The 16,114-nt window shown below is 36.6% G+C and overlaps 2 protein-coding genes across 3 annotated transcripts; both read right to left on the reverse strand.

The window, feature by feature from the left end:
* Window positions 1–742: 742 nt before the first annotated feature.
* Window positions 743–2,894, reverse strand: LOC105161257 (auxin efflux carrier component 5). The gene is made up of 4 exons (XM_011078892.3): window positions 1,817–2,894; window positions 1,569–1,654; window positions 1,222–1,456; window positions 743–1,070 (listed from the first exon to the last, which is right to left on the reverse strand). The coding sequence occupies exons 1-4, from the start codon at window positions 2,605–2,607 to the stop codon at window positions 998–1,000; spliced, it is 1,185 nt and encodes a 394-aa protein (XP_011077194.1). The 5' UTR covers window positions 2,608–2,894; the 3' UTR covers window positions 743–997.
* A 1,255-nt stretch (window positions 2,895–4,149) lies between these two features.
* CBSX6 (Cystathionine beta-synthase (CBS) family protein) lies at window positions 4,150–9,070 on the reverse strand. Of its 2 annotated transcripts, XM_020693268.2 has the most exons (3): window positions 8,730–9,069; window positions 8,328–8,643; window positions 4,150–5,215 (listed from the first exon to the last, which is right to left on the reverse strand). In XM_020693268.2, exons 2-3 carry the CDS (start codon window positions 8,504–8,506, stop codon window positions 4,303–4,305), a joined length of 1,092 nt encoding a protein of 363 aa, XP_020548927.1. In that variant the 5' UTR covers window positions 8,507–8,643; window positions 8,730–9,069; the 3' UTR covers window positions 4,150–4,302. The 2 variants fall into 2 exon arrangements, with proteins under 2 accessions (XP_020548927.1, XP_011077195.1); XM_011078893.3 differs by having other exon boundaries at window positions 8,328–9,070.
* Window positions 9,071–16,114: the final 7,044 nt, after the last annotated feature.

Raw genomic sequence — 16,114 nt, forward strand, 5'->3', positions numbered from 1 at the left:
ACTTTGACAATTATTTTGCTATATTTTTTCTGCGCTTTTGAATATGAATTCCACTTTCACATTCAGTCGTTATACTTCGATCCTTTATTACGCTCTATCATTTAAACTTATTATTTCTTAAATTCGATACTAATTTGAACGTTGGAGCACTAGCACGTTATTTTGCAGGTTCCGTTTCTCAAGTTCTTTATTGGAAAGTCTAAGTCAATCGTCAAAAGTCCAAGCTTTGTCGGACTGGTGCTAGAATTACATACATCGCACCCCTTGATATATGATCTGTTTACACAAATTACCCCTATCTTTTAGATAATTATACATACACCCACCATATTATTATTTACACAAACCATCCCTTACTTTTTTAAAAAATCACATACACACTCCCTAAAAATATTAGCATCATTACACAAACTAGTCCTATTTTTGGTTGTCAGAGATATTTCATAATTATGTAAAAGATAGAGGTTATGTGTGTATATAGATTATAGATCAGGGGGTGCAAATATAATTACGCCTTTTCCTTTCATGTCGCAAATATTTTCCGACACTACCTATTATGACAGGTCTTTTCCCGTCACAAAAAATGGACCCGTCAGAATTCTATAATTTTTTTATCAATATCAAATCGCATAAACGGCTTTTTGCAGTGTATATTTTTCTATATATATAAATATATTCAGCTGTAATTAATTAAGGTATGTGCGTACGTAAACGGACATTGTAATTACAAATAAGTCCATAGATAGACCGGATGTCACTCTATAAGTATATATAAACTCATGATATGTATCTCTTTGATGGTAAAAATACTTGTGAAGATTCTTATTAATTATTAATTCAAAACTAAGTTATTATATATCATCACCAGAAATTCATATATATATATATATATATATATATACACACACTTCAAATGAAGTACGTTGATGAGATCTCTAAGTTATGACCAGTTTGGGTAGTTGTGTAGTGTATGTAAAGAAGGGGCGGGCAGGCGCGGTCAGTGTACAAATTCCAGAAGCGCATAATAACCGATCAATACTGGAAGAGACACAATCATGCCGAAGATAACCCTGCATGCATGCACAAAACAACAAATTAATTAATTATTACTAATAATTAAAACTATATATATGTGTGTGTATATGTACGTACTTGCATGCACCTATGTATAAATTAAATTAAATAAATAGAAGAAATGAATTAGCTAGTAGTAGTACTGACGCAGTGCTGAGAACCTCTGCATGCAATCCATATTCTTTTGCAAAGATAAAGGATGTGATGGATTGTGGTAATGCTGCCTGGATGATAGCTACACGCAAGACGTCCCCATGCAAACCTACAGCAACTGAACCTAAAGCCATGGCCAGCGGCCCAGCTATAAATCTTAAGGCCATCCCAAATACAGTTAGACTTGCTCCACAAGCGATCACTTTCTCTTGCAACGCCATGAACAATCCTACATGCATGCAACATGATGAATATTAATATTGTTTGATCATCCATCATGACTTATTATTCATATATATATATATGAATCATGTGATGATCTCACGTAGTACGATACGTACCCATGCTAAACATAGCAGTCCCAGTACCAGCTCTTGACATGATCAGGATTGATCCTTCCATTATGTTTGGCATCTTAAAATTCCACCTATACATATATTAATTCATTAAAAAGATCACATAATTACATATATATATATATACATGCATCATTCAGCTGCCACAATAAGAATATATACATATGTATAGTAATTAGTACTATCAATCATATACATTATAAAATTAATCTATACGTTACGTATGTACGTACCTGTTGGATAAAAATGCCCATGCGATTCCAATTATACAGGCATAGGAGTTTGGATTCTTGGCCAGTTTGAGCCACACCCTTTTCATCAAACTCCAGAAAGATGGCTGCCGGTTGCTACTGGTGGACGTCGTTGACTTTGAGTCACAAATATTATTATTATTAATATCGTTACTCAGCTGGTTTTCCAAATTATTACCCTCATCAGTAGTGGTAGTAGTAGCAGCAGCAACAACATGAACATCAGTGGTCTGATCATGAATAATAATAATATTATTATCATGATGATGATCATCATCATCAAAACAATGTAATTGGTTCCTTGTTCGCCTGAGTTCCAAGACGAACAAGAGGATGCTGAGCCAGACAAGTGCTTGAAAGACGGATGACTGAACCACAAGATCCACAGCCATTGGACCGTACATGGACTTCAAGAGGGGCACACCCACCACCAGAGAACTGGTGAGCGTGGAAAGAGAGAAGCTGGTTATGGACCAGCAATAGCTCCCCTTGCTGCTGCACTTAGCCCAGCAAGCCAGTGCTGTTACAATGATGAGTTTGGATATGGCGTCGGCAGCCATGAATAAATAGTTCATCTTGAAAGGATCAACGCTGGCTGTGAACTCGAACACGAACAATGGATAAGTGAAGTAGCAGACTAAGCGGTTTATGGCTTCGCACTGGTCGGGAGTGAACATGCGCCACCATTTCACCGAACAGTAACCTAATATCAGAGCCACGTACAGTGGTGCAATGCCCACCAATACCTTGTATACATCTTCCCATCCAATCATTTTTCAAGAATGCCTCCTCCTCGATTAATTATAATTTTATCAAAAGCACACTTGCATATATGTATATATATATATATATATAATGCTCTCTCTCTCTCTCTCACTCTTTCTCTCTCTGCAGGCATATAATATATGTATCATTATCTGATTTATATATATATTTATAGGCATATATGCATATGATCGATCATGTAGAGATGTACATTAGATCAGCAACAAATTGAACTTAATATTCCATATTGATTGATGAGGTAAATTAATAGCAATTACATTGAATTAAGGTTATGGATGGGGGCAGCTGAACACGCAATTGTATATATGTGGTGAAGGCAAATTTGTGCGTGATGAATGGAGTAAAGGGTCATGCAACTTTCAGGGTCCACTGGGATTGATTTTTGTGGTTAGAAATTAAATGTGTCAGAATATGGAATCAGGATTTTCTTCCATCATATACACATATATATATATATATTCCCCCTTGCACTATACCTGCATGCATGCCCTTACCTCACTCAATAAATTACATATAATTATACCTACATAATTATAAAAGTTCCTGTCCTCAAAAATATATATAGGTTTGAATTCGATTTCAACAATTAAGTACATTACTCATTAACTCTATATATATATCCCTCTTTTGGTCAATATATTATATATTCATGCACGCGCCAAGATATTCCATCCAACCTCAAAAAAAATATATCAAGTCCATCAATCAAAGTATTTTTTAGTGCAAGAATAATATATAACTAAGATCACGAGTTTTGCAAGAATTAATATATGAATGAACTAAAAGATGTTGATGGATCACAAAGTCACAAGATAAGCTCCATCTGTTTCAATTTTTTTACTAAATGCATCTCACAGTATTATCATTATTATTAGAGGCACGCAAAAGTAAAAATGTAAAGCAACTTGAAATAGGAGAGTAGGTACTATTTTAGAATTGTTGAGATAGATGATAGCAATAAAGGAATAAGTTCCCTGCCACAATAATGAATGATATATCTATCTATCTATATATACATATGTCCGAGTTATCTTTTCCAGGATCTATTCTGCAGATATGTGAAAACCTATCATCCGCTAGAATGTTATATTCCTAATGAGTGGTGTTTGTTTTGACTGAAGAAGATGACATGACTCGTCTCTTACGTACCTACCCTTCCTGCTCTTCACCAATTTCTACTTTTACTCTGTTTCTTCACAACATTCTCTTCTCATCCATCATTTATTTTTGTCCACAGAATATTAATAATACAACTATGCCAATGCGGTGTTAGCTGGTAGTATATTTTTATTCTCCCTCTCCGTGGAACCCCAAATATTTTTGTCTATAGTATATGTCTCCTCTACATTCTCAAATATATTCTTCTTCCACCAATTTACAAATCAAATATTATGCTCTTCCTTCTCATTTTCGCATAATATAATGCTTTCCTGCCTCCAAACTTGTTTTCTTTTCCCAAATTGACGGCAAATGCTACACTTACGTCTGACTCAAAACTTACTTGCATGCCATGCACATCTTTTTCCACCTTCCACAAACAAATCAAATCATACGATACCAGGGACTCAAAAGACCAGTATGCCAAAATTCTGCTCAACCAAAGTATACGACACACACATGCTTATTGCAACATATATTTCAAATTTACAAAAGTAAGGCGAAAACAAACAAAAAGATGCTGCTCAGGATGAGTGGCTTTCAGAAATGGCTGCCCCAGGTTGCCTGGTCACTGCCGCTAAGATATCAGCATATCCTACAACACCAACTAAATTGTCATCTTTCTCGGCCTCAGTTACCCACACGTGGGTTGCCCGGTGTGACAGCATCTGTGCCATGACAGCAGCCAGTGAACTTGTGACTTTACAGGTCAAGGGGGCGCTTCTACCGCGATACATGCTTCTAGCAACTCCAAAATTTGGATTTGCTGGATTTCCAAAGAACCCAATACTTCTACTACTGAATTTTCTAGCCCTAGTTGGCCCTCCACCATTAGCCAAATTGGCCTCTCCAACCACTTCATCAAGCGCAATATCAGGAAATGATCTTGCAGTCATGTTGTCTTCAACCCCCATAACAAACTGTCCAGCTGATAAATTAGCCAGAGCCCATGCAGCACCCAAGTAATCACACTTCCGTAGCTTCGCCGATGATATTTCACCTACGATCTTATACTGGCCATCTGAAGTTGACTCAACAACAGCAACCGCACATGGATCCTGGGGGCGCTTTTTGGTGACATCAACGGCTGGGCAGGAAGCATCGATGCAACAATAGTTCGGATTGATGGCACCCAAGGAGGCAATAGAAGAAAGCGGTATAGGGGCCAAAGCACCAAGGCAACCAATAAGAAACCGAAGGACATCTTCTCTTGACAGACAGCAAAATTTGTCCTGGATGGAAGAAGTGGAAGATGACGATGGCCGATTAGCATTAGCAGTAGCTTTCGTGCTATTGCCTCCAGAGGAGTCAACATTTTTTAGCCACTTTCCATTATAAAGAATTGAAAAGCGCTTGCTCATTCCTCTCCAAACCAAACTCTTAGGAACAAGAACCCGCTTGACACCTTGTTTCATCAGCTCCAAAGCATCTATCAATCTTGCTTACAGGATTACGGAATTTAATGTTAGTACAGAAAGTCCTAGAAGGAATTTGCCGCAACAATATCTAAACTTCAGTATGAAGAATTTGACATGAATAGATTAAAAACAATTTAATTTGTCCCCATCATTTCTCACTCTACCATAAAATCATGAGAAGTCAGTTTACGATAATAGCACTTGAACATAGCAACCAACGTTTTTTAGCTAATCATTACACTGTTCGTGATAGAGAACCTGGTCTTGGGTCAAGCTAGAGGATAATTACACCCAACTTCCTTCTGAAACAGCTCAATACCAACCCTTCCTCTCCCTTTTTCACAGTGAGACAATTGGGAAAGAAGGGACGTTAATTATTACTCTAACAAAATTAAGTGTAGTAATTTCTCAAAGGAACCTTTTTTCCTGTAAATTAAATCCTACAGAAACAAAATGTCCTTGAGGAGTCCTTTTTCTTCATACATTGAACAAGGATTGCTCATCTACCACTACCATATATATTAGGTAGGCCCGAAAACAAACTCAAATGCTAATCTTTTCACATCAGACAAGTACACTACTAAAATTTTCAACATAAAGGCTCCATTTCTAGAACAATTTTCAACGGATTTTGCTTCTTTTTATGTATCAAATCTTACTAAGAGTATATTAGCAAATTGCAAGGATAGTTCTGCTAAGGGAAAAAGTTAACTAAATCATTTTGCTAATATCATTATTTTCTGACCAAACAAGAGAAGAAGTTTCATAAAATCAGAATAATATCATGAAAGAAAGTAGGACAGAGTTGGTAATTTAGCTATCGCAGATGGAAGGTGAGTGTAATTAACCCTCAAGACAAATACACTGTACTATTTCTTATTACCTGTGTGTTCTTTTGAAAAGTTCAAGCAAATAGAAACTACAACATACCATATCAAAAAAAGAATCTCAAAGATCAGAATGCACGCAGCTAATAATTCCATAGTCACGATCAAGGATAACGTTCAAAGACCTTAAGGTCCCATGTAGCAACAGGAAGATATTTAAACAACAGAGTTAGTCCAGCATGGTAAATGTCAACAGCCATAGAAATCCTTCCCTACTTTCCTTAATTTGTACAAATATACTGTACCATTTCTTGTTACCTGTGTGTTCTTTTGAAAAGTTCAAGCAAATAGAAACTACAACAAACCATATCAAGAAACAAAATCACAAAGATCAGAATTGCAGGCAGCTAATAATTCCATAGTGACACGATCAAGGATAAAGTTCAAAGACCTTAAGGTCCCATGTAGCAACAGGAAGATATTTAAACAACAGAGTTAGTCCAGCATGGAAAATGTCAACGGCCACAGAAATCCTTCCCCACTTTCCTTAATTTCACAAAGGTGAGGACAAAGCATCTTAAAATATAGTCAGTGTCATGCATGCCATCTGTATAACAATCTTTCATGCACTGAGGTCACATGCAAGTTTAGACGATACATTAACCACGCATGAGATTTAGTTCCACAAGTCTGCTGCATCCCATGTTATCAATATACACATGTTATCCCAATTGTTAAGTAATCATTCCATATTTAGCATATAAAAAGCTTGAGGCAATATGCGACTTTATGAATACATAAGAGCAACTATGTATATATATCCCAGAACTTCCACCAGAAACCTGATCTACCAACATGTGCATGGTAAGTGATTTCACATATTCATGTGATTGGTTCATTGTCCAACCCAAGACAAGTGAACTCTCATTGTCGAATGAGTACTGAAGTTTGACTAGAGAAGAAGCTTTTGTGTGTTTTTTTTTTCTTTCCCAACATTGTTTCTCATGTGAGAACAAACAAGATATGTGAAATCAGGATAAGAAGGGTTCTATTAGTTAGTGGTATAATTACTCAAGAAAGAAAAGAACACACTATAGACCATCCGCATCACTGCATTTGCTGTTTAAGAAAGGATAACTTGCGCACACTTATACGTGCTTATTTGGTACACAGTATATAAGGCACTTTCAGGTCACCTGTAAGTGTTTTGGTTTCATTTCTACATAACCACCCTCCAAGTTACTAGCCTCAACTCCCACCAACTTAAGTTTGCCTTTTGCGACCAGTCACTGGCCAGTCAAGGACTTACATTTACTCTGTATCCAAAAGCATCAAACGAGATATCCAGAACCGAAGTACTCATTTCTTTATTTTCCTTCAGCTAAAGAAGAAAAGAAAAGAAAAATAGATTAAAGGGTAACAAGAACTGCTAATATGACTCTAATTTACAAAGGCTTCATCTTGGGAGCTCCAAGGACAAGGTTTCTGGTGATGGATACATATAGTATCTCTCTGCTAGCAATATTTTGTTTGATGCTGTGCATGTACTTTTTATGATATTGGATTTCCTTATCTATTAGTCAGAAGGAATCACTGCAGACACTGCATAGAAAACAATAGTTCACAGCATTCTGTAAGTATTCTTAGCATCCAAGAAACATAGAGTTTTACTAGAAACTGGTTAGAACACTGTGATTAGGAAAACGAATGCCTTGGAACCTTTTGCAATAATGTTTCCACCAATCGAGACTAATGCCATATTTTCATGTGTAGCAAAATAAATAGCAAAAATGTATTTGTAGGGCTACTGGATTTTATGCCCATCATTAATTGGCACAATCATTGGTAGCTCAGGTAATCTTAGCATTACAGAAAACCTTGGGAGTCTTATTAAGTTCTAGACTGAGAAACTGAACTTTCCCAATGAAGTAAGAATCATATGATTCAGTAGTCAGTACTGTGAGAGCATAGTACATGATTCTTTTGAATACACCATAGGACATTGTGAAAACAGAGTTGAAATGTGATGCCACTAGCCAGTTCGCTTGTAAGTTATGTGCATATAATGATGTAATAAAACGAAATGTTAATATCAATGACAAATGAACGGCATCTCATGATCCCATTTGGAATAGACATTTCACAGCTTTCAGGCCTTTAGCAGTAATGCCTATGAGATCTCAGCTACATGCTTAATTCCCTAAGCTTTCACTTAGATTATGTACTTGAGAATAAAGATGAATGCATAAGGCAAGCAAAAACTAACAGGAAGTTAAAGATAGCTATAAGGGAGTGGCTGCCAACCTTGTGCCAGGGTCAACGACCTTAAGGGCCGAATTATTTGGAACAACGACCTCGGAAACAGGGGTATTGATGGCTTTATTCTGATCAGCCAAAGAATCCTCTCTGGCCAAGAATGCCACAACATCCAGCGCATTGAGTATGCCCACGAACCTCTGCTGTCTGGTTTCAGCATTCTCCATCACACTCTTTTGGGATCTATTCTTCCAGACGGGAATCCCTCCTTCGGAGGAATCCGCGATGGCCCGAATGGCAGCTTCAACTGTCTCAGTCTCAGCAAACTCCGAGAGCTCAGGCTTCCCCACTGTCAGATCCCCAACTACATGGTACAAAAATACCGATGCCATCAACAGTCGATCCAAACTTGTCAGTAATCCTAGAACAACTCAATCGCCTCTATCTTACTTGTGTTGTATGTTGTTGTTGATGGGCTGAGCAGAGCAGGGGTGCTTGAATTATAAAAGAAAGATGCAACTTTCGTAATATTCAGTCTTGTTGAAGAGTAGTAATGGAGAGTAGCAGGAAAGGGAGTGAAGGAAGAGGAAGAGGAGAAGAATTGGGTGGCAGATATGAATAATAATAATAATAAACCTACAATTATTTAGAAAGATCGGGAGGGCCATGAGGGAGAGAGGAGGGGTGGGGATCAGCCCCAGGGACTGGATTGTGCGACTTAAACTTTTTATACAGTTTTCTTTTTAGGGGTAGCTCAGCTCAGCGCTCCTGCTTTTTAAGTTCTCTATGCTCTTCTTGGAGCTCAAAAGAGTTGAGAGGATAAGATTGCAATATATAAAAAATTAATAATAATTGAAGGAGTGAAGAGATATAATAATAATAATAAAATGAAATGTTGATATCTTGCGTTCATTTTCAAAACCCACCGCCCATTGGCCAAAACTAAAAGGGGGAGGGTCCAGCTCCAGCTAATGAACCCTATCATACAAAAATAATACACAACTCACTGTTATTACTTTACTGTTACTTATATACTTATTATACACAGGGAAGAGGCAGACAGCCACACAGGCACACGGACACGGACACGGACACGGAAACGCAAATGGACCAATGATTGTTATTCAAAATTATAATTTCAGCTGTACAGTCCGTCAACTATACATATGCTCAATTCGGACTTTACATCATTTAATTTTGTTTCATCAGTCCTTCATATCATTTTTAAATACAGTACTTTTGTCAACGACATTATTGGATAAGTTTTATATACAGTCCGCTCCTCATGTTTAAGTTATAATTACGAGAATAAGTTGTGTTGCAGTAAATAGCTGAATTATACAACCACTGTAATTAACGGATCTCCAAAAATAATTTATGATACTCATGTCATCATCTTGACTTAGATTATATTTGATCAAGGTGAAAAATGAAACTAGCATAGTTGGGAATGGAGTTACTTCGATCGTTTGTACAAATTTTTTTAATTTCACTGATTACTACTATTCTAGATACGTCTGGTATGGGATCTTTTGAACTACAAAATCATATCAGATTTTAGAGCAAAATTTGATAAGTAATAGTCAACAAATTGGAATTCATTTATCAACAGATTTTTTTCTTTCATTTGAACTCATTTCAATAATTCGTTTAGTCGCTTTAATAGGTACAACTGCTATAGCTCATCAATAAATAATAAATCTTTAAAATGAGTAAGGCAAATAGAATCAACAGAAAAAGAATGTTATAATCCTTTATATAATTTAAATTCCTGTCTAAAATGAAAATAGAATAGAAAAACTTTAGTTTTCTATCGATCTATTCCCTTAATTTGTTCTATACTTGTTAGAGAAGTGAAAGTACAAAGAATTTATAAGAGACAGTTTGGTGTTTGGATAGGAGGAAGAGATAGAACAAAAGTAAAACTCAATGTATATGAAACATTTTTTGGTCCAATTTTGTTTGCATCCAATATAGGCGAAAATGTAAAAGTATAAAACTAAAAAGACAAAAAAAGTATATAATATTTTATTTTTATTTATTTTATTGCCCACATATATAATTCTTTTATTTCTTTTTCTCCTTTCTAATTGACAATACGGTATATAATCGTCAGCGAAAAGATAATAAAATCGCTGAAAAACTATTATATCAAAGTCAACAATGGATATTTTTATTAATAAAAATATTCTTGTTCTTATTTAATAAATATTTTTATTAATAAAGTTTTTAAATTTTTGATATACTAAAATTATATTAGTATAACATTAATTAATTTATTTTCTCATACAAATAGTATTTTCTTCTCAATCTATTTTGTTTTTCTACAAAGTTCGGTACTTTCATTTCAAAAAAGATAATCTAAAAGAATTAAGCTAAGAAATAGTTCTAGTAAGTAGCTAACCTGAGGGGGAAAAAGAAAATCTCCCCGGATAAAAATAACAAAAAAAATTGAAACATCACCTTGAATCTTCCAAACACCTACTGTCATCTAGCATAATCTAGCAACGAGTTATATCGACCACCTTCTTTGCTTGCATATGTTACCTTAAAACACCTTCAAGTTCCTGTTGTACCACACACTCCAGCAACCGTAGTAGCCATCTCAAAATCTCTCCATTCAGCCTGTTGATTAATCCCTTATAACCAAGCCATAGGCATCCCTTGAATTTGGTTCCACCAACTTCCACGCAATGCCAGACACCGCCTACAAAAGCCTCGCAATGGGCATACTGCAAGAACGTGCATAATATCCTCTTCATATATCTCGCATAACTGACAACTGCTATCTAGTTGGACACCCCTACCTCTGAGATTCATCATAGTCGACAACGCCTTAAGACACACCCTCTAGATGACACATCCAGATATTTGGTGCAAGGTGTATCTTCCAAATGAATCCCAGTTCTTCGGTGCGCCCAACGGAGTGGCAACTAATAACAACTGACAAGCTAAAGTGTATGCACTTTGCACTGAGAATTTTCCTTGTTTTCCAAAGTTCTAGATAACCTCATCTTGTCTTCTCTCGCGAGGCAATGTAATGGAGAGAATGCATTCAGAGTTGATCTGTGCAAACTCCTCTCTCACTAGTTGTTTGCTCTATCTTGATTCATCTAGCAGGGCAACGACCTTTGTGGGTACTTGGAGTGACTTCAGTTGGACGATCAGTTGGGAATAAAAAGGGCTAGGAACCCAAAGGACTCCCACAATCAATACCGATTCTCAATTCCAATGCGCCACCTCAAACCTACCACCAGTACGTCCCTCGTTTGCAAGAGAGATCGCCAGGTGAATGAAGGGGGCTCACCACTTGCGGCTTCAAAAAAATTCGTGTTAGTATTTATGCTTAAGGATCTGTTAGAGTAGGCAATTCGACTTGCATTGCCTCCCAACAGGTTTGTTTAGCCAATATTGAGCTATTTGATTCCTTCAATGAACGAAATCCCAATCTCCCCTCCTCCTTGAGGCAACAAAGCTTATGCCACGTGACCTAGTGGATTTTGGCGTCCCCGCCCCCATACCAGGAAAAATTAGCCACATCCATTGAAGTTCCTTTAGTACCCCTTCCAGAATTTCAAAGAAATTCATGCTGTATGAAGGTTCCACTTGGAGAACAATCTTGATTAATAATGCAAGACTGGCTTGAGAGAACTTCTTTGTAGCCCACTCATTGAATTTCTTCCAAAACCGACTTAAGCTCCTTGAAGACATCGCGCTTCGAACCTTCCTATCATCATGGGTAGTCTTAGATACTTATCATGTTTGTCTTTGATTTCCACTCCAAGAATATCAGTTAGATCCTCTTTGGTCAGGATGGGAACATTTCTACTAAAGACCAATACTGATTTCTTGAGGTTGATTTTCAGCCTCAATGCTTCCTCAAATGTGCCCAAGAGCCACTTGATGTAGTGCATTGCGTTTGGCGTAGCTTGGTAGAAAATCATTGTGTCATCTGCAAAAAGGAGGTGGGAGACACGAGGTGCATTTTGGGAGACTGATACACCTTGGATACCTCCCTTGGATTCTGCACGACTCACAAGGTTACTAAGAGCCTCTGCGCAAAACAGAAAAAAAGATATGGAGACAAAAGATCATACTGATAATGGCTAATTATGGTCACCATTTCAAAGAAAAGAAAAAGAAATCGTGATGACACACATCATAATGAGAGATACAAAGTTAGGTTGAAAACCTACTTTAAGCAATACCCTCTCAAGAAAGTTCCACTCCACCCGATCATAAGTCTTACTGATGTCAAGCTTTAACGAAACATAATCAGTCTGCCCATGTTCTTTTATGTAATAGAAATTGATTAAAAATCATAGGCTACTAGTACATTGTCCATAATTAAACAACTCTGAATAAAAGAGGACTGAGAGGCCGAGACCAATGAGCCAAGGAAAGATTTAATACGATTAGCCAAAATTTTGGACACTAACTTGTAAATCACGTTACACTGGCTAAGTGGTTAGAACTGAGTTATGTTATCTGGATTGGGGCACTTCAAAATGAGCATAATATAAGTGAAATTAAGTGAGGGATTTAATGAACAATTATTAAGAATGTCAAGATTGCATGTAGAGACCGAGGGGCTGATGATATGCCAGCATTTTTGAAAAAAGAGTGGGGATATACCCTCAAGTCCTAGCGATCTTAGGGGATGCATCTGTTTCAGTGCCAAGATAATGTCTTCTACAGCAAACGCCAGATAAGTGCTTCATTCATGGCTTCGATCACTCGAACTTCTATTGAATCCGCTACTTCACGTATCACATAATCTGGGGGTCGTATGGATTGGAATATTTCTATGAAATAGCGGTGCACTATTAATCTAATAGCTTTCGACTCCGTCTCTAATGTTCCTATTTCATCCCTCAAAGCTTTGACCTCCTTCCTAAGTTTCCTTTAATTAGCTTTGGCGTGAAAGAAAGTCGTAATCTATCTCCCTCATTCAGCCACAGCGCTCTAGCCCTCTATTTTTGTAGTATTTCGTCCTTGGTGGAAAGTTCCTCCAATCTAGTCTTCAGTCTCGCCATTTGCATACCTAACACCCCCGTAATCTCTTATTTTTTCAGCCCGAAAATCTATTCACCATTTCTCAATGAAATTCTCTTGTGCCCCGCATATCGAATCCATTTTCCAACATTGCTTGATGACTTCATTGCATTCCTCAGATTTAGTCCAATCGCCTAAAGCGAAATCATCTCTTCTTCGGGAAAAGGTTTGCCCAACTCTGACTGCAACACACTCGATCAAGCCGTGCATGAACCATGTTTGGTGCTTCCCTACCATTACACTAAGTGAAGGTATCCCCTCTATAGCCTATATCCTGTAGACCACAATCGTCCAAGAACCTTCGTGAAGTCTGATATCTGCTACTTCGCTCGTGGAGGGATCCCCTCCTTTTCATGTTGGTGTAATATTTCATTAAATCTCCTAATGTCGCAAAATAAAAAGAGAAGAGCTATGATGTGATATAAAAAGTGATATAATGCGATATAAAAAGAGCTATGATGCGAATTAAAAGAGTTATGATCCGCAATGAGATTGATGAGCCTGTGTGGCATGTTAAGAGGATTCATTTAAACATTATTTAACAAATGGTGAGGTTGAGTTGGTGCAAAAAAACAGTATTTCATCTTCTGGTTAATAGACTAGAAAAAGAGGAGTTTAATTGATTGTCTTATTATGAGTTGGTTATGTTATGTAATAAAGTTAGTTATGTTGGAGTTAAATTAATTATATTCCATATATGTTGCTCATTTTATCTTGTTTGGATTACACTTGATGTACATATATAGATACAGTTATTTGCTTATTGATTGAGATGCAAACTCATCCCTCTGCTCATACTTTTCAAGAGTAGATCTTGAGGTCTCTACATATTGAGAGTTAGGTCCAAACCTTACATTATGTCATATCAGGCCAATATGCAGTTTTCTCTTCGTTCGTCAGTTAGAATACAAATCATATTTTGGATGTACAAAGAGGAATTAAAAATGCGGACGGTATGTGAACTACTTGTGATGGTTTACCTTATGCTGTTTGATATGTGTATATATATATATATATATATATAATCTTGTGGGTTGATTGTATCTGTTGTGACGTTGGGATAACGTATACGTATTGTCCCTGGCTTATGTGTATATTTATGTACATGAGCATGATTTACTTTAAGGATGATATTTAGGGAAAATATAGTTCTAGTGCTGTTAGAGAGTGCTACAAATTTACCCTTGTATTATAAAAATAGAGCAAACTATCCCCTAGGCTCAACTGTGCGCTACACGCTCCCCTCTTGTATTTGGACATAAATTTTTATCAATAAAAATATTATAAATATATTTAATTTAATATAATAATACATATACATTTTTATAAAAACAACATTTACCAGCATTATGTGTGCATAAAAATGTTTGATTTATTTATAGTGTGTTTACTTCAAATTATTCCATGTTGCATTACAAGAATACTTTACCTTTTTGTCCTAAAAAAGACAAAGTGAGAAGTCTTTTATCATATGTCTATAATTCACCTTTTTCTCTTCCGTCAGATCCATTTGAGAGGAGTATTTTACCTAGACTTCCTCTAATAGCTTCCCCTCCACATATAAATGCTATTGTACATTGGTTCTTCTTTAGAATAGTTGTACGTGGAGTCAGGAATACATAACCCAATACAATTGATTCGCACTTGGGAAGAGTGAAAAGATGACAATGATTTAAACATTTTGTTAGAAACATCGAAAAAATTATCATAGTCGGCCATTGCTCATCTGCTTCTGTAGCTTCTAGAAGATTTCCCTACTCCAAGGTCTTGACAACTACTGAGCTAAGAAAACAAACACAGAACCTAATGGAAACTTTAGTTTCTCCCAAAGAAAAATAGGGACAAAATTAAAGTACTTGTTAAGGAGAGATATCACACTAGCGTTCACAGGAAGATGAAAATGGCTTTCTACAAGAGAGGATACTGCCATGATATTTGTGCAAAAGTTGTCAAATCATTTATTACTTGTCACCCAAAAAAGATGGAATTTGTGAGAAAGTCGGGGGTCAATTGGCCATTTTCATATCATTTACCAAGAACAAATTTGGAAGACAAAGTTAGTATGTAAATCAACGGGGCCTACTAATTACAATACCACCAACATTGGCAAAATTATAATCAATTGCTATATGGACCAATAGCTGGTCAGGGCACAAATCACAGGCTGACGAATTGTGTGGTAAACGAAGTGCTAGCCTGGATTAAGCACTATATATGACCTAATACAAAGATGTAAACATGGGCTTAATATATTAAATATTATATGTTAGTTATAAAAATAATATATATATATATATTTCCTTTCTTGTTCATCTCATTGTTTTTTTTTTATAATGGTAAATTTCATTAAGTAAAGGAAAAGTACAGAGTGTACAAATTAAATGGCAATTTAAGTAGGCCATGGTATCCGTTATACTCTATACAAGGCGATAGTACTAATGCTATGATGTAGTTCAGCACTAAGTATATGGAGTCTAAGCTCATCAAGAATAATCCGAGCAAGGGACACTGCATCGCGAACCAGCTGTTGGTACCTCCGTTGATTCCGTTCTTGCCAAATATGATACACAAGGGATGCCAAAAGATTACGATAGGCAGCATTGATAACATGTTTCTCCCTCCATCTTCGTGCGGCAATCAATACATCAATGGTCCATCTTCTAGTGGTCCAAGAGGAGTAGACCTTACGTCGCAACAGTTGAAGACACTGTTTATCACAAGGGCAACAAAAGAACAAGTGTTGGTGAGTCTCAATGGTGCCACTGGAATATAATACACAC

Source organism: Sesamum indicum, linkage group LG4 (assembly GCF_026168435.1).
Source record: "Sesamum indicum cultivar Baizhima isolate 11 linkage group LG4, ASM2616843v1, whole genome shotgun sequence".
NCBI classification, from domain to species: domain Eukaryota; kingdom Viridiplantae; phylum Streptophyta; class Magnoliopsida; order Lamiales; family Pedaliaceae; genus Sesamum; species Sesamum indicum.